Raw genomic sequence first — 21,202 nt, 5'->3', positions numbered from 1 at the left:
GGGCAAGGTAAACTTGGAATTGAACCTTGACTCTCCAGACAGGAGGGAGCAAAACGGTTTTCTGTCCTGGATCTTCTTTGATGTTTGGCTTTAAATTGAATTACATTTTAAGTTGAATTACATCGAAGCAGCACCGTTTGGGGGATGAAACAAAGAGGAAGCACTCGTCACTTGCAGAAGCAGTTTCTGAGCAGTTGGATTTGTAGTCGCCCAGTGATTGCCAAAGGCCCCAAGAAGGATCTGGTTGGCTTACCTATAATAAACCAGTAGGTATAACTAGATGAAGAATCATCGCATCATTAGGTTAAAAAAGTTAAGTGAACATTTAAATTACAGAAAACCCCTTGCTGTGGAATATGACTCAGAGACTTGGTAGGACACAGCAAAACTGCCCCGGGGTTTCCCCAGGATGTCACCTTTGCAGAAGCAGACTAGCATTTCTTTATCCCATCAAACAATGTATGAGTTGAAGCTACCAACCTTGGAGTTAGCAGCCACGTGCTCAACCAGTGTGCCACCTGGGCTCCTTAGAATAGAATGTGCAGCAGCACAAACCAGAGGGCCTCTTGAAGCCTCATAGAGAGAAGATCCCAGAAAGATCCCACACATGGAATTTTGAACCAGAACAAGGAGGGACTTGAGTGGTCTAGAAAGTGATCGGTACTCTGATTGAGCTGGAGGGTTTTGACAGACACAGTAATTTTGCTGGTCGATTTCTATCCATCTCCACAATACCTTTTGACATAACGTCTGTATATGTGTTAAGTGCTGAGACACTTCAATCCTTTTGGGAATGAGAAGAAAACATGTTGCCTATATAAGGCCTTGCCTCTTTTCACAAAGAGATTCCCAATATCGTTGAGGAGCTTTATTTTAATTAAGAAGAAAAAGAAAAGAAAGAACTATGCCAAAAGACAGCAATGTAGGGGGGCAGGGCAAAAAAAAAAAAACAGCAATGTATCTCACGTTGATGGTATAACCGAAGCAAGAGAGCAAGCACAGCTTGAGAAAGAGAATACTCTCTAAAGGAGGTGAAAGGGAGTCTTTAGAGAAGCTTAATCTTTTCTGGACCCTTGGGACATATAGTGCCCACCCACATTTTCCTCCTCTGGGATTTAGTGGGAAGCTGCTATCCCACTTTTAGTGTGTGCTGCCATCTTGTGCTGTATAACATTCATCCTGTACAATTGCATAGCTTTGAAGAAAGACAAGTCTCCTTTCACAAACCCCAGCAGCAGGAAGGCCTCAGGCCAGATGCTCTACTAAGTGTATCAAGGGACTCCTGGGGGTATAGTGAGTTAGGCGCTATACTGCTAAGCACAAGGCCAGCAGTTTGAAACCACCAGCCACTCTGGAAAAAAGATGAGGCTTTCCACAAGGGCAGTTCTACCGTGGCCTGTAGGGTCACTATGAACTGGAACTGAGTTCGATGACAGTGAGAATTATATCCAAATCTATCTTACTTCCAAAAAAAAATGTTTTTTCCATTTCATTCAAATTTCTTTCCATTACAGAAAATACTTGCTTTCAACAACAAAAATATCAAAGCTGAAAATCAGTTGGTTTTGAAAGGAGTATTAATATGGTCCCAAGACTTTCTGTCCCTGTAAAGAGTCACCGTCTCAGAACCCGCAGGGCTGTTGTCCCTGCTCTCTAGGGTCGCTGTGAGTAGGAACTGACTCAATGGCAGTGCGTTTGCTTGTTTTGTTTCGTCTTGTTTCATTTTTTGTTTTGTACCACGATGGAGACTTGAAGGAAATATGAATTGAGCCAAGCACAGAAGCCCCTGTGGGTGCCACTCCCAATAGCAGCAGTGTGTTTCTGCTGGGGGACAGACTGGCCAGATGCCAGAATTGTCCAGGGCCCACTGAGAAGGGCACAGCAGTGAGGAGCACACACAGTCATCAAGGCTGTGGTCCCAGGACACACAGTGGACAAAGGGAGTGAGGAAATAAGAAAGCCACTTCCCAACCCACCCCCCAATGTGACGTTTCTGAGCAGTTCTGGGCTAAACAGATGGGGAGGGGAGGGGACAGGAAGTCTGAAGAGCCTAGTTGGTGGTATTCTGTGCCCAAGGTGTTGTGGAACATCCAAAGCCAGAAGGCTCTAGTCAATTGCTGTCTGGGATGAATCTCTGGACTCTGATCTCAATTATCTGGTTAGAAAAGACGTCACTCAATTGGACATCCCCTTACAGAAGGGTCACAAAGAGGAGGCAAGCCAGTCAGGGAGCAGCATAGCACCAGTGAAACATACAACTTTCCTCTAGTTCTTTAATACTTCCTCACCCCACTATCATGACCCCATTTCTACCTTACAAATATGGTTAGACCAGAGCACATACACTGGTACAGATAAGAGCTCAAAGCACAGGGGATCCAGGACAGAGAGACCCCTCAGGACCAATAATGAGTAGTGATACCAGGAGGGGAAGGGGAAGGTGGAGGAAGAAAGAAGGAACCAATCACAATGATTTATATATAACCCCCTCCCAGGGGGGTGGACAACAGGAAAGTGGGTGAAGGGAGACATTGGTCAGTGTAAGACGTGAAAAAATAATAATAATGTATAAATTATCAAGGGTTCATGAGGGAGGGAGGGTGGGGGAGGAAGGGGAAAAAATGAGGAGCTGGTACCAAGGGCTCAAGTAGAAAGAAAATGTTTTGAGAATGACGATGACAGCAAATGTACAAATGTGCTTGGCACAATAGACGTATGTACAGATTGTGATAAAGAGTTGTACAAGCCCCCAATAAAATGATAAAAAATCATTATTATTATATAAAAAAGAAAAGATGTCACTAAGAAAACAAACAAGCAAAAATGTTCCAAAATCTTAGCTGGAAGAGGCTAAGCCACTTTTTTTCAGACACCGTGGTTGGAAGACATAGTCTTTGATAGACACTCCTTTGAAGTAGTGTTCTCAAGGTGGTCAAGTGCACCAAAAAGTAGTCTTGTATGTATTGGGACGGGGTGTGAATCATGCTGCCAAAGGGCATTTATAATACTGGGAAGTAATTATATCTCATGCTAAGTTTAACAATTATTTTTAAAACTATATATTTGGTATGGTACCAGTATGTCAATGGATGGATGGATGGAAAGAATGATAGCTAGATACACAGATGAGGCGACTTCAAAAAGTTCATGGGAAAAATCCCCTTCCCTTTTCATTCCATTTCTCCACAAATTCTTCATATATCATGTGAATGACTCAAAGCGTCTGAAATGATATCAAGATAAAAGTTATAAAAAATGAGTAAAAAACACCAAAATATTAGCCATGAAGTCATAACTATTTCTGGACAAGAGTTACAGGTCCTTTTTGTTTTATTTCTGTAAGATTTCTTTTCGGTATCACCCCGCTATCTACAAGGACCGTGTGTTTGTTTTAGAATTAGAAAAGGGATGCCTGTTTTAAATGCTATCTCCAAGGAGAAGAGGCGTCTAAGACGGCCTGGGTACAACGGCCCTTCCCCCTGGGAAGCCTCTCCAGGTGCCCTGCTGGGCAAAGGGCTGCGGACGGACCAAGCCTGCTCACCTGGGCGACCTCTCCTCCCTCTCCTAGATACCACCGTTGGAGTGTTCCACTTACGCTCCCCACACGGCCAGTACAAGCTGACCTTTGACAAAGCCAAAGAAGCCTGTGCCAAGGAAGGTGCAACCGTGGCAACCTACAGCCAGCTCTCCTACGCCCAGAAGGTGAGCGCAGCCCACCCGGGTCTGGGCAGGGCCGGGTCTCCAGGGCAGGAGGTGCAGTCTCTTCGTATGACAGAAGGCGTGGGCTCTTGCCTTCTCAGAGCATAGTGCAGGGCATTCACCAGGCCCATCTACTGACCATCTGCCATGTGTCAGAGGTCACTGGGTGGCACAAACAGTTAAGCACTCAGCTACTCACCGACGGGTTGGCAGTTTGAACTCACTCAGAGGAGCCTCAGAAGAAAGGCCTGGCAGTCTGCTTTTGAAAGGTCACAGCCGGGCAAACGCTCTGGAAGAGTTCTACTCTGCGTGTCAGCAGGAGTTCCCATGAGTCGGAATCGGCCGATAAAACTCACACTCACTGCCAGCGAGTCAATACTACTCACAGTGACACTGTGGGGCAGGGTCGAACTGTCCCTGTGAGTTTCCAAGACGGTAACAGTTTACAGGAGTAGAAAGCCCGTGTTTCTCCCACTGAGCTGCTAGGGGTTTCAAACAACCAAGCTTGCAGATCGCAACCCAACAGGTAACCACTACACCACCATAGCAACTGAACTTAGTTACGTTGTTTAACTGTGTCAGGTACCACTTTGTGGACCATCCTTGCTATCCATCCTTGTAGGGTCTCTTCACATTCATTGTGGCTGTGGAGTACCACTGAATCAATTTCAGCTCATCCTGAGAGACCCCACAGGGCAGACTAGAACTGACTCGGAGGGTTTTCTTGGCCGTAAGCTTCATGAAAGCACACAGCCAGGCCTTTCTCCCTCGCAGCCGTTGGGGGGGTTCAAACCCCGACACTTCAAACGAGCAGCTCGGTGTTTAATCATGGCTCCAGCAGGGCTCCTTGTCCAGGGTGTGGGTGTCATCAGGACAGCTCAGGCCCTGAAAGGCTAAGTCACATACCCAAGGTGACCAGCTAAGAGATCTCTGATGCAAATGCAGCCTAGACTCCAAAGCTCTGTTCTCCGCTAGGAACAGCAATTGTATCTTCTCCAAGTTCAAAGTGAGGCCTTGTCCATGTCAATCCCTTCCTAGCCTTGGGTGTTCCTTGGTGCTTTGGTGATCTGGACCTGGCATCTGTCTTACCCCATGTGTGTAAGCATGTATGATGATGTGCCCTTGCTGTAGCTTGGAAGTGATCAGATTTAGACCCCACTCTACTTGGGTTTGACCTAACACAACCAAGAATATCCTACTTCCAACAGGCTTACTTCCACGAGTGTTGTAGGGAGTAGAGGTCCCACACATATTTGGGGGAGACATAATTCCATGCATAATAACGATCCATTAGAATTCCATCTATCCACATGCAGAAGCACCACCATTCCCTGGGTAAGTCTTTCTTTAGAGTAGAGAGAAGGGAATGAGTAGGAAGGGCGTGGGCATCAACAGGAACGAGAAGGTAACACTTTCTCACGTCCCTGCATCCAATGGCTCAGGACACAGAGATGTAACAGAGCCTACTCTGTGCCGAGCACAGGGCAGAGACTGGTGAACAAAACAGGCGTGAGTCACGGATCCAGGGAGTTGTATAGTCTGACAGGGAATCAGGCGAGAACCCAATGATCCCATGACAGACAGGAAATTACAGCTGATCCGTGGCCCCATCCATGTCTCGGCAGGCCAAATACCACCTCTGTTCAGCGGGCTGGCTGGAGTCGGGGCATGTTGCCTACCCCACAGCCTACGCCTCCCAGAATTGCGGGGCCGGCGTGGTTGGGATTATCAACTATGGAGTGAGAGCCAACAAGAGTGAGATGTGGGATGTCTTCTGCTACCGGATAAAAGGTAAGGAACGACCCCAGCTACACGCCAGCTGCTGGCCAGCCAAATCTCCTCACCGGAAATGAGCCCATGCTCCTGTCTTCCAGATGTGAACTGCACCTGCAAGGTGGGCTATGTGGGAGACGGCTTCTCGTGCAGCGGGAACCTGCTGCAAGTCCTGATGTCCTTCTCTTCCCTCACAAACTTCCTAACGGTACGTAGCAGGGCGTCTTGCTTTCTCCTTGGGCCAGGGTTGCAGCCAAGTGGGGGTTCGGTGGTAGGCAACAAAAAGGTAGCAGTGGGTCAGTGGTAGAATGGTCACCATCCATGAGGGACACCTGGGTCTGATTCCTAGCCAAGGCGCCTCACGGGCAGCCACCATTTGTCTGCCATAGCATGTTGTGACAGAGCTGAGCATGTTTCGAAAGAATTCAGAGACCAAGACAGACGTGGAAGAAAGGCCTGGTGATCTGTTTGAGAACTCGAGATCTGGGGTTAGGTGTCTGCTCTGCAGGAATAAGATGCTCTGTTGTCAGGATGGACACGGTTCATGAAGTCTTGCGGTGGTCAGCCTTTGGGGCCAAATCAGCAGCATGGAGCCCATGCGCCTTGAGCTCTGTATTTGAAGTCACTTTAGTAGCCCTCCAGGGTGTACACACTGAAGACACTGCCCCCGTTAGGAGAAAGATACAGTGTGGACTGAGCAGAAACGCTGAGCTACCCATAATACCAGCCGTCACGAGCTTGTCTTGGGCATTTGCTTTGCACTGGGTACTACTAGTGACCCTCCTTAAAACCCGCTTCCTTCGGCCCACAGGATGCAAGCCTGGCGAGGCTAAGGTGTCCTCTGCCTTGTGTACCATTGTCTCCCCAGCCCCTCAGACAGTGGCCGGCAGGCACATAGTCGGTGCTCGATAAATACCTGGGGAAGGAGGAAATCCGCATACAACCTGATGATGTCACTTGGTTAATATCCGCATTTTGTAGATTAGGAAGCTGAAGATAAATACTCTGATCGTTATTGTTGTTGCGTGGAAATTTGGCTGATGATATTACTGGGCAGGGGCTGCGGTGGGGGATGTGGAGCGGGGGGAGTCGATGCCAAAGCAAAGCCCTTTGGCAAAGTCCTTCAGAGGCCCTGTCCGCGAAACGACCAAGTCAGACTGAGTCGTGCCGTGTCTTACAACGTGTTCAACAAAGAGTGACTGCGCCCTTTCTATGTGCCTGAGCGGCTTCAGGGATCAAAACAAGCAGGGTGTGAACAGGACGGAAACCAGACGAGAAGGCTGAGCAGTTGCTCTGGAGTTGGTGCCACCACAGGGGGACCGTGTGTGGCAGAGTAGAACTGGGCTCCACGGGGTTTTCAGGGGCTCCGTTTTCGGGAGCAGAGCACCAGGCCTTTCTGTCAAGGCACCCCTGAGTAGACTCCAACTTCCAACCTTCCCGGTAGCTGCATACTACCAGAACAAAGGAAAGCAGTGTGGGCGGGTCGAAGGCGCCCAGGTCCCGACGGGTACTGAGTGACGAGGGCAGGCCTTATGGCAAAGATGGCATTTGGGCCAAGTGGCCCGAGGGGAGGAAGTAAGCCGCGTAGATCTGGAAGAATGCTGCTGCAGGGGGAAGGAACAGGCAGGCAGAGGCTGTCAGCCAAGAGCATTCAAGGCAAGCCGGAGGCACAGCGAGGAAGCCAGGGGCTTAGAGCTGAAGGAGAGAGAGGGCAAGTGGGTGTGGGGCCAGGGAGCAGTGGCGGCAGACAGTGTGGGCCTCCTGGGCCATGGAAAGGGTTGTCACCTCTCCTCTGAGTGAAAGGGGCAGAGTTTTGAGACCAGAAGACTCACAATTTGACTTAGGCCTACAGGACAGTCCCGGTCGGCAGCTACGCTGTGACGTAGGGCACAGGGTTCCCTGAGAAAAGAAAGAGGCTCCTGTAACTCACCCCAAGGTCACTCAGAAGAGACCAACCTCGGGAATATACCCCGGAGGATGGCAGTCTGGGACCCTCTTCAGTCCTGCCCGTCCTCCCACTCCAGCCCTGGCCCCAACGGGTGACATCCTCCTTCCTCTCCCCAGGAAGTGCTGGCCTATTCCAAGAGCTCCGCCAGGGGCCGGGCCTTCCTGGGGCACCTGACGGACCTGTCGGCCGGTGGGACCCTCTTCGTGCCCCAGAACAACTGGCTAGAGAAAAACGAGGTAAGCGATGCCCCCCGGGGCTTATCCATCCAGGTCCGAGTGCCTGAGAAACAAAAACCCCCACACAACCAAACACAGCCAATCAGTCTAACCTGACTCACAATGACCTGTGGGGGCGGTAGAACTGCCCCTCGGCATTGCTGAAGCTATAATTCTCCACCAGAGTAGACAACGTCACTGTGTGCTGCAGAGCGGCTGGTGGTTTCAAACTGCCGACCTTGAGGTTAGCAGCCCAATGCATAACCCACGACTCCACCAGGGATCCCACCCAGAGTGCCTCCTTCAGACAAATGCTTCCCAGGAGCCTCAGTGAACGAGGCCCGTCGTCATGCCGCGAGACCAGTCACCTCCACCCTCGGTGGCTACACGTCGTGAGCTCAGAAGTGGACAGATGAGCTGAGGCAGAGTGGTCTTGCCTGAACATGATCAGAGGCCTGGCCGGCCGCCAACCCAGGCTGCCTCAGCAGGGTCCTGGCTCCGGCAGGCTAGCCCGAGCGTGTGCTTGTGGGGCTGACAGGGAGCAAGAGCTGTGAGAGCAAGCCCCGTCCCACCAGTCCTTTCAGCCTCTGTAGGGTCCACAGCCTGGTGCAGCGGGTCCTCTGGCCAGGCATGGCATCCAAGCGGAAGGCCCTCAGGACTCCATGGCCAAGGGTGAGGTCAGGGCGAGGGAAGAACCAGGCTCAGTGGCAAAGCGTGCCAGGCCAGCGGCACACAGAAGAGCTGAAAATATGAATGGGCTTCAGGAAGTCCGTGGGGAAATACAATGACGGACAGAATTCTTCCGTTCACTTCTGGAAGCCCACTCGTGTTTGTGTGACACACCAGAAGGGGTGGCTGGCTGTATGTAGGCCCCCGCCCCGCCAGCCACCGAGGAGGAGCTAGACCTCCACCCATCCATTACCCACCCCTCTTGGGATCTCAGTGGGGCTCTAGGGAAAATCCAAGGGGTGGCTTTAACAAACAGAAACCTCTTCCTCACAGTTCAAGAGTCTAGCAGTCCAATTTCGGGCACTGGAGTTGGGGGGGTGGGGGGGGCTCTCTCCACCTGCTCTGGAGGCAAGTCCTGTCTCAGCTTCTCTTGTGTCCCTCCCAGATGTCCACAAGGTACCCACTGTCCCCTACCCGGGCTTGGTCTCCTTGTGCTCTTTTTAAACCTCAAAAGGGAGTCGGTTTCAGAGGCCTCCACAGCTAAGGCCTCCTTTACAAGCTGTGGCCCAAGCCTGGGAGGCCTAGGGGTTAGGGTTCCGAAGCCTATTGGGGGGAGACCCAACGTGACCCTAACATGGCCTCCCTAAGTCCACTCTTCCTAGCAAGAAGCCCTGCCTCAGACAAGAGACCTGGGGAATGGACAACAGAAAAATGGGTGAAGGGATACATTAGTCAGTGTAAGACATGAAAATTTAAGTAATTTATAAATTATCAAGGGTTCGTGGGGGTGGGCAGGGAGAGAGGGGGAAAATGAGGAGCTGATAGCCAGGGCTCAAGTAGAAAGAAAATGTTTCAAAACTGATGATGCCAACATATGTACAAATGTGCTTGACACCATGGATGGATGGATGGATGGATGGATGGATGGATGGATGGATGGATGGATGGATGGATGGATGGATTGTGAAAAGAGCTTTAAGAGCCCCCAATAAAATGATTTTAAAAATAAGTAAAAACAAAAAGAACCCGAGATCGTGTGGCCTTGAGAAACCATTCTTGTGTCTCTTTTCCTCTCAGACCCTGTCTGGACGGGACATCGAGCATCACCTCACCAATGTCAGTCTCATCTTCTACAACGACCTCGTTAACGGCACGGTCCTGCAAACCAGACTGGGCAGCCAGCTGCTCATCACGTCCAGCCAGGACCAGCTCCATCCGGTAGGGAAAGTCCCCTGGGCTTGTTGGGAGAACCCCATGAGGGCAGGCTAAGGTCCCGATCCACACTGGGTGCTTAGCAGACAGCAGCTGTTGTGGAAGGGAATGGTCAACCCACAGTTGGGGGAGGTCTTATCGGCACCTCATGGTACACTGACTGGGGAAGAGGCCTGTGGTCCCCCGGCTGGCCTTAGGAGCTCTTTGTGAGAAATGAGCAATGAAGCCGTTTCCAAATCTACCTAAATCCCCACTTTCATGTCTATCAGATTGTGGATCTGGCCCAAGCATTAGCCTGCCAGTTTGGGGTCCAAATGGCCAGGGTTTGAGTCTTAGTGGTAGCGCTTGCTCTCTGTGGGACCTTAGACAAGTTGCCCAGCGTCTCCAGCCCTCCAGTTCCTCCACTGAAACTGAGATGATGGGGAGGGTGTGGAGGCTGGTGATGCGTGAAGGATGCTGACATTGGGTGATGATGTTCGTGGTGATGATCATGATGATGGCAGTGGTGTGGTAATAATGGTGGTGACAACGATGACCATTACGTCCAAACAATATGATTTTATGGGAAACTCCTAGTGAGTCAGGCCTTTGGAGCGCTCTTTTTCCATCTTTACTGGGAGACGATTTCTATTATTAAAGATTGGTCCATTTGGACCAGCTCTTCTCATATTTGAACGTGCACTTGAACCCCCTGGGGATCTTGTTGAAATGCAGACTGTGACTCAGGAGATGGGGTGTGGAGACCCGGGCTGTGCATTTCTCACGAACATCACACTTGGAGTCGCAAGGGATTCGATCACGTAAAACACGCTCTTATTAACAGTGTGGTGCGATGTTCAGAGCAATAGACCTGGAGTCCAGAGTGTGGGGGTTGCCGCTTACTACCCAAGTGATCTTGGAATCTCTGGGCCCGCGCTCTGAGAGCAGGGGGTTAAATAAAATGGCCCTGGGCTTCCCTGAAGCTCCTTAGGGTCTAAGATACCCCTGGTTCCAAACTTTGATCGCTAGGAGAAACATGGAGAAGCCGGGTAGCTTTGTGGCGCAAGGGCTTTTCCAGGTTCTGGGCTGTGCAGGCAGGGCGGGGCCTTACACCACTGCCCTCAGGGAAGACTTTGGCTCCAATGTCTCAGAGAAACTGGCCACCTGTCTCCTGCTCACTCGGGGAGGGTAAATCCGACGGCCTCAGATCCCCATCCACCCTCTTCTCATTTCTCCAAAAGGAGACCAGGTTCGTCAACGGAAGAGCCATCCTGCAGTGGGACATCCTTGCTTCCAATGGGATTATTCATGTCATTTCTGGGCCTTTAAAAGCACCCCCTGCCCCAGTGGTGAGTATCCAAGGATCCCAAGAAGGGCCCAGAGCAGCCCCAATATCCATGCCCCAAGCATCAAATGGGCTGGAAGTACCTTCCATCACCTTCCCCCTCCGGAGACCAGAGGAGGCCCCTGCATCTAGGACAGTTAGTTCATCATCCCCACTACCCCCACAGCCACACACGCCCTGCCACCACTAATACCTGTCAAAGACAAGGGGCCGAAGAAGCCGATGGAGAAACCACCCAAGGGGGGATAGCACAGCCTGACTTCTGCTGCGGGTCCCTCCACTTCATACCTGGGGGACTCGGGGCCAGTCCCAGAACCTCCCTGAGTCCCCGCTTTCTCTTCTGAAAAACTGGACCATGATTGCCTGCCCCGTGGGCTCCTGGAAGGTCTATGAGTTAAGAGAGACAGAATCACTAGGATGACCCCAAACACCGAGTTCGTACTCTTAGACTTCCTCCCCAAAGTGTGAGGGACCAGCGAGCATGGCTGGCTGCCGGAAAGCTCTTGGGCGGAGGCGCTGAGAACATGGGCTCTTGCGCCAGCCTGCGTCCAAAGCCCGCCTCTGCCACTGACTGACCGTGATTTGGGACAAGTACATAACTTCTCCAGGCCTCTGTCCCCCCGGCCCCCATATAAAAAGGAGGACAGTAGTCATGGCTTCTGTCTCTTTGGGCTGTTGTAATATTTAAACTGATGTTTGTCTCTGAGGGGGCTTATCACAGGCCAAGGTCATAGTAAGGCTTGATAACCAAAATAAATAAATACCAGTAAATAAACTCACTGCCCTATAGGACCGGACAGAACTGCCCCTGTGTGTTTCCGAAATTATAACTCTACAGGAGTAGAAAGCCCCAACTTTTTCCTGAGGAGCGGCTGGTGGTTTGGAACTGCTGACCCTGTGGATCGCAGCCCAACACATAACCATTGCACCACCAGGGCTCCTAAAAGTTTGATGCTCATTAAAGATTTTATCAGTATATTTTCACTCAGTTAGCTCCAAGATGCCTATGACCAGTAAGAATGGGGTGTGCTCCAGGAAGTGCCCCTCTCTTGGAAAGTCCCCCAGGTTGACATCCACCTTGACACCCGTCCCCCCACCCCACCTTCCTTGTGGACAGACCTCAACCCACACTGGCTTGGGACCGGGGATCTTCTTTGCCATCCTCCTGGTCCTCGGAGCGGTCGTGTTTGCTGCCTACTCTTACTTTCGGCTGAAGCAGAGAACGATCGGTTTCCAGCACTTTGAGGTAAGAGAGGGAGAAAGCGGAGGGCAGTGATGGACACCTTTCTGAAATCTAGCCCCTGACTCTGGGCTGCTTCTCCTGGCTGGGTGGGGCCGCAAGCTCACCAAGGAGCTAACGGAGTGCTGGGCACAGTGGGGTGGGGGCACTGCCATGCACTTTCTGCCTCCTGGCCTGGGGTCTCTGCCCCTAAGAGTAGCTGCCATTGCAGCTGTAAGGCGCTCTTCCCAGCTGAGCTGGGCTGTGGGGAGGAAGGTAACAGACTGCCAGCAGCACACACCCTCCGGAGCTCCAGGCCCAGGACTGACTTCGAGGTAAACCCACCAGGAACCCAGGAGTCGCCCACACCTTGGAGGACTCACCAGCCAAGCGCTCACCTTGACGGGCTTGAGCTTCCAGCCTGACTCCGAGGGTCAGGGACTGGCAGGGGATGTGGACAGCAGACACTTCACTCTGCAACCAGCAGAGGACATTCTAACCCCTCAGAATGATTGAGTCCACATTCATGCGTCCACATTCATGCCAGCAGGAAGCTCTTGGCTGACCGTGTGTGACCCTGGGGACCGAGTCCAGGGGCAGCAACACAATTGAGCAGCCTCCTTGTGTACTTTGCCTCCCCCCTGTCCTCCTGCTGCCACCTCAGCTCAGTTTCGCCCCCAAGCAGCCTTCACCTTACGTCCTAGTGAAAACGTGCATGTTTACACACTCCAGGGATAGATGCTAAACACATCAACAAGAGTTAGCCGAAGTGTCCAGGTGGGTGATTCCTTTCCTATTAAGTTCAAGGACAGTCCCAAGCCCTCCAGGGTAGGAGTCAGAATAGTGGGTAAGCTGGGTGGGAGGAGGGAGTGGTGGAGATGGGGTATGAGAGGCACTGTCTGTTCCTGTTGTGGTTGTTGTTGTTGTGATGTGCTGTGGAGAGAATTTTCAATTCACAGTAACCCCACGGGACCGAGTAGAACTGCTCCGATAGGATTTTCTGTAGAACTTACAACCTAGGCACTCTACCAGATGTGGAGCGTCACACCTTCCAGATCCCACTGTGAAGAGTAGCAAGTTCAGAGGACATCATCAGGCTCCGCAGAACCCGCACGTGGGCCAAGAAGTGGCTGTTCGAAGAGAATAAGGGGGCACTGTGTGGTTTGAAATCAGGACAGGCGTGTGTCACCTTAATTATTCAAGCTGTGCGCTGAGCAAGTCATTGGAGGAACTGGATGATATGCACGAGAACACGGTCTCGGGTTTGGAAGAAGACTCGGCAACCTGCCGGATGCCAATGACGCAACCTCGCTTGCTGAGAGTGAGGATTAACTGAAGCGCTTACTGAAGATCAAGGCCTTCGGTGTGGACTTCACCTCCACGTCAAAAAAAACAAAACCCTCACAACATCAAGATAACGGGAGAAAAGTTTGAAGTTGTCCAAGATTCCATTTCACGGGGATCCACAATCAACAACAACCATTAAAGTGGCAGTCGAGAAATCAAATGACACATCGCATTGGGCAAATCTGCTGGGGGGGAAAAAAGCTTCCCGTGAGGTGGTACAAGGCAAAGATGTCACTTAGAGTCCCCAGCCATGGTAGGTCCCATGCCTCATATGCATGAGACAGCTGCACAGTGACAAAGGAAGGCTGGCCAAGAACAGAGGTCTCGGCATATGGTGTTGATGACGCCTACTGAGTACAGCGGGAACCACCAGAAGAATTAACAAGTCAGTCTGGCAAGAAGCACCGTCACAATGTTCCTTAGAAGCGAAGACAGTGAGACTCGATCTCATGTGCTTTGGACAGGTGATCCAGAGGGGCCAGCCTGGAGGAGAGTATCATGCTTGGTAAAGCAGCGATTCTGGAACAAGAAGACCCTCCACGAGACGGACTGACGCAGTAGCTGCAGCCATGGGCTCGTCTGCAGCAGGGGCCGTGAGGGTGGTGCGAGACAGCGCAGGGGTTGGTTACACTGCAGACCCCATGACCCTCACGGGGTCGCGATGAGTCAGAATTGATTCAATAGGACCTAACAAAGCAACAATGATCTTCAGAGAAGGAGCTCTACCGACACACGGCTAAGTGCTTAGCTGCTAACGCACAGGTTGGTGGTTCAAACTCACCCACAGTTCCCGGAGAAAAGACTCGGCGATCTGCTCACGTAAAGATGCCCACCTAGAAACCCAATAGGCAGTTCTGCTCTGGATAATCGTTGGAATCCACTCATCAGCACACAAGGAAGAACCATCTCTGCAGGAGCCGATCGCAAGGACTCTCCCACCAAGCCCTGCGAGCACTGCCCCCAAGCCAAACCCAAACCCACTGCCATGGGGTCAATGCTGACTCATCGTGACCCCGTGTAAGGCTTCTGAGACCTACAGGAGCAGAAACCTCATCTTTCTATCAAGAAGCAGCTGGTGGGCTTGAATCACCAACCCTGGGGTCAGCAGTCCAATGGCTACCAAACAGCAGCACCAGAACGCTTTGTGCCACCAGGGCTCCTTAAGGGTGGGGTGAAAGTACTCTATCTCCTAATCTGGGAGGTGGTGGTCTCAATGGTTAGACAAACACAAGGATCTTAAGGCTGGACACTTAAGAGGGGTGCATTTTGTTGTATGTAAATCCTATCTCAGTAAATCAAAAAAAGAACCCAACCGCCATTGAGCTCATTCTGACTAGAGTAACCCCGTAAGGAAGAGCAGAACTGCTCCGTGGGGTTTCTGAGATTGTACATCGTAATAGAAGGAGCCCAACACGTAAGTCCTATTAAGAAGGAGAGGTCTCAGAGGCTGAGACTAGCTTGCTCACCGTCTCCAATTTGCAGGCTCCTGCCTTACGGGTGGTCCACGCTCTCCGTCCTCATTTTTCTCCTTCTCAACAGTCAGAAGAGGACATCAATGTGGAGGCCTTTGGCAAGGAGCAGCCTGAGAACATCTCGAACCCCATGTATGAGAACACAACCTCAGCACCGCCAGAGCCCTCCTATGACCCCTTTGAGGTGAGTCTCCACGTGTATCTAGGGACAGGGGCCGTTGGGTACTGAGGAATGATGTCTTTCAGTAAAGGCCAATGGAGAGCTTTGCACCAAGAAAGTCGCACCTGGACAATGTGTGGCAGGACAGCTGGTGGGAGGGGGTGGGCTGGCTGTTGTGAGCTCCCGGGGCCCCCTTTGGTAGAGGGAAGATTGTTGCTGTCAGTTGCCATTGAGGGGGCTCGCAATCACGAGGGTCCCTCAGGATGGTCGGTCTACTGAATCTGAGTCCGTTGTTGCAGCTGCTGGGCCATGCTTTCCAGCCTCAGGGGTCTCACTGGCCAGAGCTTTATCAGACAACATTCTGTGAAGATCTTATCTTATGTCCCAATTAGATCATTCTTGTACATCTGCAGGTGACTCTTATAGAGTCAACAGATGATTCATCTACACAAGAATCTTGTTAAAATTGATTCAGTCCCTCTGGGGAGGAAATGCCAATTCTCAGCAGTTCAGAAAGCACTGGGCCCGAAGCCCTGACTGAAATGAAGTTCTGCCCCATGATCACTTGTGGACCTAACTGCTGTGATCCGGAGGGCTTTCATGGGCTCTTTTTTTTTTTTAAGTAGATCACCAAGCCTTTCTTCCGCATGCCTATCAGCAGCATAGTACCTGGCATGTTTATGGAGTATTGAAACCCTCACCCGACGTGAGATAAATTGCATGACTCCTTAGAGAGGAGGTTCTCGCTGCAACAGTGTGCTGGCAAATGCCAAGGGTGGTGAGGATGCCACAGGCCCGGGCACTGTTTCCTTCTTCAATTATAGAAGGCTCACCATGAGACGGAGCAGGCTTGACAGCAACTGACAATTAGAAGGCGTCCTGGAGGCATAGTGTGTTATGTTCTGGGTTGCTAACCACAAGGTCAGCAGTTTGAAACCACCAGCTGCTCTAAGATAAAGTCTTCTGCTCCTATAAAAACGTACGGCCTCTCCTGTCCTTGAAGGGCGCTCTGAGTTGGACTCAATAATGACCATGGGTTAGTAAGTCAACAACCATTAGCGATGAGGCTAGGTCACCCAGCACAGGTTCAAACAGCAGAGATTGTCCTTAACCACCCTCCCATCCTGCCTTCCAGTTTGATAAGAGCCCCTGACCAGGGGCCTTGGGGATCAATGTCAAGGTTGGCCTCAGGCCAGCAGGCAGAAGGCAGGCTCATCCTGGAAAGATTGAGCACACACAAAGCCCCACATCTTCCTGAGAGTTTCACAGACTTTTTTTTTTACACCCCACCCCACCCCGAAGGACTCTGATGAGCAGCAGTTCAAGAGCAGCGACCCCCTCGGGGGGCTCTGAGGGCCATGCACCCACTGGACAAGCGGAGCTTCCCTGAAGTCTCCCCACTGTGAATCCTCCCCATGAGCTGCCGTCAGGGAATGTAAGGTGCTTTAATGTCTTACAGTAGGAAGCACTCTGAAGCGATACCTCATCTCTTCGATGAACCTCGGGGTGATTGTTTTCTGGGGGTGATGAACCACTCAGTACCATAGTCCCTGTCACCCATCTGCCCAGGGCACTTCTCCCTCCAGGGACCCTCCACCACTCCTTGTTTAGTTCCCTCTGATGACCCCGCACTGTGGAATTCTGCGAGCCTGTCGTAGGTCCCAGTTAGATTGTAAGCTCCCCGTGGCAGGGACTTTGCCTCATTCATCTTTGTATCTAAGCACCTGGCATGGTGCCGGCACATAAAATGCGCTCAATAAATGTTGATGCTGCAGAAACTAACCAAGTGGAATAAATATAGTAAAGAGCCATATTTGGCGGGGGGTAGGGGGGAGCAAGAGGGGCTGGACTTTGAGAGCAAAATTCACTTATCAGAGCTAAATAGGGGCTTCTGAATGAGTCGACATCTGTCTTATAAAATTCTCTTCCTCCATAAAGTTGTGTTTGCTGTGTGTCCATTTACCTTAAGAAGATATGATGATCACAATAAGAACCCACTGCATATCTCCTATGATGGCTATCACTGAAAAGATGAACACTAACGGGTGATGGTGAGGATGGAGAACCGGAACCCTCATACTGCTGATGGGAATGTAACACCGTGCAGCTGCTATGGGAAGCAGTTCAAGAGTTAGGCCCAGAATGACCACATGGCCCAGAATTCCATTCTTAGATCTCTATCCAAGAGAAGTAAAACTATGTGCCTACACAAAAACTTACCTATTGAATGTTGACAGTGGCATTAATGGTGATGGCCAAAGGTAGAGACAACCCACGTGTCCATCAACAGATGAATGGATAAACAAAAGGGTATACATTCCTACAGTGGAACAGTATTTAGTCTTAAAAGGGACTGAAGGCCTGGTGTATGGCAGAATATGACTGGTCCTTGAAAATACCATACTAAATGAAAGGAGCTAGTCGCAAAAGGTCACATATTGGATGATTCCATCGGTCTGATGTGTTAGTCTGGGTAGACTTGGGAAACAAATCCATAGGCATTCATATGGATGTAAGAAAGAGCTTTACATACAAGAGCAATTGAACATTAAGAAAACTTCCCAGCTCAGTCCAGATCAAGTCTATTAGTCCTATATTAATTAGCCCATATGTCCAATACCACTCTATAAAGTCCTCTTCAGACTCACAAAACACATGCAATGACATCAAATGCAGGAAGATCACAGGCCAGTGGGTGGGAAGTCTAATGGATCCAGGGCACTGTAAGCTTCTCAGCACTGGCAGGGGTCTCCATGGCTTCTCCGGCTCCAGAGGTCTGGCTCCATCAGCCTCTCTCCATGTGTCTTCTCCACAGGGATGTCTTGCAGGGAGTGAGCAGAGAGACAGAGTGTGTCTCTCACCTCCCAGGAGGAATGAAGGAGTTCCCAGAATCCTCAGAAGGCCAGGCCCACACAGAGGCCTCATTGGCTATGATCTGATTGACAGGCTAGACTCCACTCCTTCACTCTGAATCCTCAAACTCACACCAGACTGACTATGTAACTACCACACCTGAAATGTCCAGATTAGGTAAAGCTATAGAGGTAGAAGGAACCTTGGAGGCATACTGGTTACACATTGGGCTGCTAACCAAAAAGTCAGCAGTTTGAAACCACCAGCCGCTCCACAGGAGAAAGAAAGGGCTTTCTACTCCCATAGATTTACAATCTCAAAAACTCACAAGGGAAGTTCTACTCTGTCCTATAGGGTCACTATGAGTTGGAATGAACTCAATGGCAGTGAGAGAAAGATATTATATTTGTGGTAACCAGAGGTTGTGTGGATTATATTACCAACTATGGATAGCTTGGGTGGGGGGGGGAGTCGGAATTCCAGAATGCTGCATTGTGCTTACAAAGAACCTATGCATGGATCAAAAGGCAGTCATTCGAACAGAACAAGGGAATACTGCCTGGTGTCAAAGCAGAACAGGTGTGCATCAGGGTTATATCCTTTCACCATACTTACTTAATCTATATGCTGAACAAATAATCCAAGAAGCTGAAAACTGGACGTCAGGAGTGGAAGAAGGCTTATTAACAAACTGCAATAGGCAGATGGCACAACCTACTCTGTGAAAGTGAGGAGTTAAAGCTTGCTGATACAGATCAAGGATTGCAACCTTCAAACAGAAATGGCAACTCAATGTAAAGGAAACAAAAATCCTCACAACACTGTGATCAATGGAAGAAAGATCAACGTTATCCAGGATGTTGTCTTGCTTGGATCCACAACCAATGCCCATGGAAGCCGCAGTCAAGAGATCAGATGATGCATTGAATTGGGTGAGTCTGCTGCACAGAATCTTACCTTGGGACTAGGGTGCCCTTGACCCAAGCCATGGTACTTTCAATCACCTCATACGCATGTGAGAGTTGGACATTGAAGAAGGAAGTCCAAAGAAGAATCCATGCATTTGAATTACGGTGCTGGCAAAGAAGACTGAAAAGCACCATGGACTGCCAAAAGAACAAACAGATCTGTCTCGGAAGAGGTACAACCAGAATGCTCCTTAGAGGCAAGGATGGCAAGACCTTATCTCACATACTTTGTACACGGTGTCAGGTGAGGCCCGTTCCTGGAAAAGTATGTCGTGCTTGGAAAAGTAGAAGGGCAGTGATAAGGAGGAAGACCTTTGATTAGATGGACTGGCACGCTGGCTTCACGAAGTCCCAGCCCCCTGGGGGCAAGTCCCCGGCATCGTACCCAATTGCTGAAAGACCAAACTGGCTCTGAACCTCAGTGTGCTGAACATCCAGTACTCAGGACTGAGCAGCCTCTGAAGAGCTTTCAGACCTTAGTCTAAGCTCTTGAGTCTGTTTTATTAACCTGATCGGGGGGAGAAAGAAAAAGTTGAACATGCACAGATTTGCAGGACCCAAGAGAACTCTGCCCAAGTATCCACCGGGCATTAGGCAAGAATTAAAATGAACAGTCTGGGGGGTGTTGTTAGTAGCCTTTACAAGCAAGTCACCAGGCCTTACTTATGAAGTGCCTCTCAGTGGGTTTGAAGCACCAACATTTCGGTTCACAGTCCAGTGCTTACCATTCTGACACCAGGGACTCCACTTGGGGGTGTTAGTTTTGGTTTAAAATCTTCAGAAGACTATATGATTGCAGCATGCTTCCCCACCAAGTTTGCAACCTTTTGTCCCCAAGAGAAACAGCCTCAGAGGGAAACCAGTACCTCCCCGGACCCACCCACACAGTCCCAGAGTGTCCCCCATGGGGCAGCACAGCGCTGGGTCGAGCAGGAAATCTCGGACTGGGCTCTCTGTTGCCCACACAGCCCCAATAGCCTTGTTCCACAGCACCAAGGTTTCTGCTGAGCCAAGTCCAAAGTTCTGGGCACTCAGTGGTGTCACCAACTGCAGGAAAGGGTTCAAACAGAGGGACAGCCCACAACTTCCTCCTGAGCAATCTATTGTGAGGGTAGTAATGCCACATTTCAAGGAAAACATCCAAAATCGAATGTGGGGCAGATTCCAAGGGAGACCAGCAATACCACCATTGCTGATTTTGAAAAGAGGGGAAAGAAATGATTGGAAAGAAAACAGAAAGATATACAGGGATGGGGGTGAGGATCGGGGAACAGAATCAGTAAGATAAATCAGCAGAATGAGAGGTCAGGAATAGGAGAGCGTTTAAAAATATAAATACAAAATTTAAAGATGCGTGCTTCAAAACATTCATAAACCAACCCCAAACTCAGCAGCAAACTGATTTCATGGCCAGTTGCTGTTGAGTTGATTGTGACTTATGCCGACACCCCATGTTTAGGAGAACCGCACTCCAGTTTCCAATGACTGGTTTGGGGTAAGTTTTTCCCTGGACCATTTTTCCAAGGGATTTTGGAATAAATTCAATCCTCCAACCTGCTGGTGAGCAGGGGAGCATGTTAGTCATTTGTACCACTCATGAATCCAACTTCCTAACATTTACTCTTCATTCAGCACACACACCCCTTAAAACATTGTTTCCAGTGCCTGGATTTTTCTGATCATTTATTTAGAAGCACAAACCATCACCTCTGTCTTGCCTCAAGTTTAAACTGCTGAATACCAAGTTGATGGTCTGAAATGTAAATCTCCACCTAAGTCAAAGTGAAAAAAAAAAAGAGTGGGAAAAAGATTTTAACAATTCAACCACGGAAGCAGTCCCATTTGACTATAGCAAGACCCACTAAGCACTGGCTAGTGTTTTTAATTGGGGGAGGGAGAGGGGCAGGGAAAGCACTGCATTAGGCAAATCTGCTGCACAAGACCTCTTTAAAGTATTGAAAAGCCAGAATATTCCTTTGTGCCTCACCTAAGCCTTGGTATTTTTAATCGCCTCCTATGCATGTGAAAGTTGGACACTAAATAAGGAAGACCGTAGATGAATCAATGCATTTGAATTATGGTGTTGGCAAAGAATATTCAAAGTACCAGGAAGAGCTAAAAGGACAAACCCATCTGTCTTGCCGAAAATACAGCCAGAATGCTCCTTGGAGCAGCGGTTCTCAACCTGTGGGTCGAGCCCTCTTTGGGGGTCGCCTAATACATCCTGCATATCAGATATTTACATTACAATTCATAACAATAGCAAAATCAAGAGTTATGAAGTAGCAACAAAAATAATTATGGCGGGGGGTCACCACATGAGGAACTATATGAAAGGGCTGC

The 21,202-nt window shown here is 50.0% G+C and overlaps 1 protein-coding gene across 1 annotated transcript in view; it reads left to right on the top strand.

Moving 5' to 3' along the window:
* The window catches only part of STAB2 (stabilin 2), a 166,892-nt gene extending 150,072 nt beyond the window's left edge, over positions 1-16,820 (top strand). Inside the window, exons 59-68 of the mRNA XM_045291191.1 lie at positions 1,658-1,664; positions 3,569-3,702; positions 5,325-5,490; positions 5,574-5,680; positions 7,537-7,656; positions 9,382-9,522; positions 10,737-10,844; positions 11,958-12,086; positions 14,946-15,062; positions 16,341-16,820. Coding sequence (XP_045147126.1) covers positions 1,658-1,664; positions 3,569-3,702; positions 5,325-5,490; positions 5,574-5,680; positions 7,537-7,656; positions 9,382-9,522; positions 10,737-10,844; positions 11,958-12,086; positions 14,946-15,062; positions 16,341-16,391 — 1,080 coding nt within the window. The 3' untranslated portion in view covers positions 16,392-16,820. The remainder of the gene's footprint in view (positions 1-1,657; positions 1,665-3,568; positions 3,703-5,324; positions 5,491-5,573; positions 5,681-7,536; positions 7,657-9,381; positions 9,523-10,736; positions 10,845-11,957; positions 12,087-14,945; positions 15,063-16,340) is intronic.
* The last annotated feature ends 4,382 nt before the right edge of the window (positions 16,821-21,202 follow it).

The sequence above is a fragment of the Echinops telfairi genome, unplaced genomic scaffold (assembly GCF_000313985.2).
Source record: "Echinops telfairi isolate 266 unplaced genomic scaffold, ASM31398v2 ScPeMD7_2;HRSCAF=8, whole genome shotgun sequence".
NCBI classification, from domain to species: domain Eukaryota; kingdom Metazoa; phylum Chordata; class Mammalia; order Afrosoricida; family Tenrecidae; genus Echinops; species Echinops telfairi.
The sequence above is the reverse complement of the archived record's forward strand: the minus strand, read 5'-3'. Positions and strand labels throughout refer to the sequence as shown.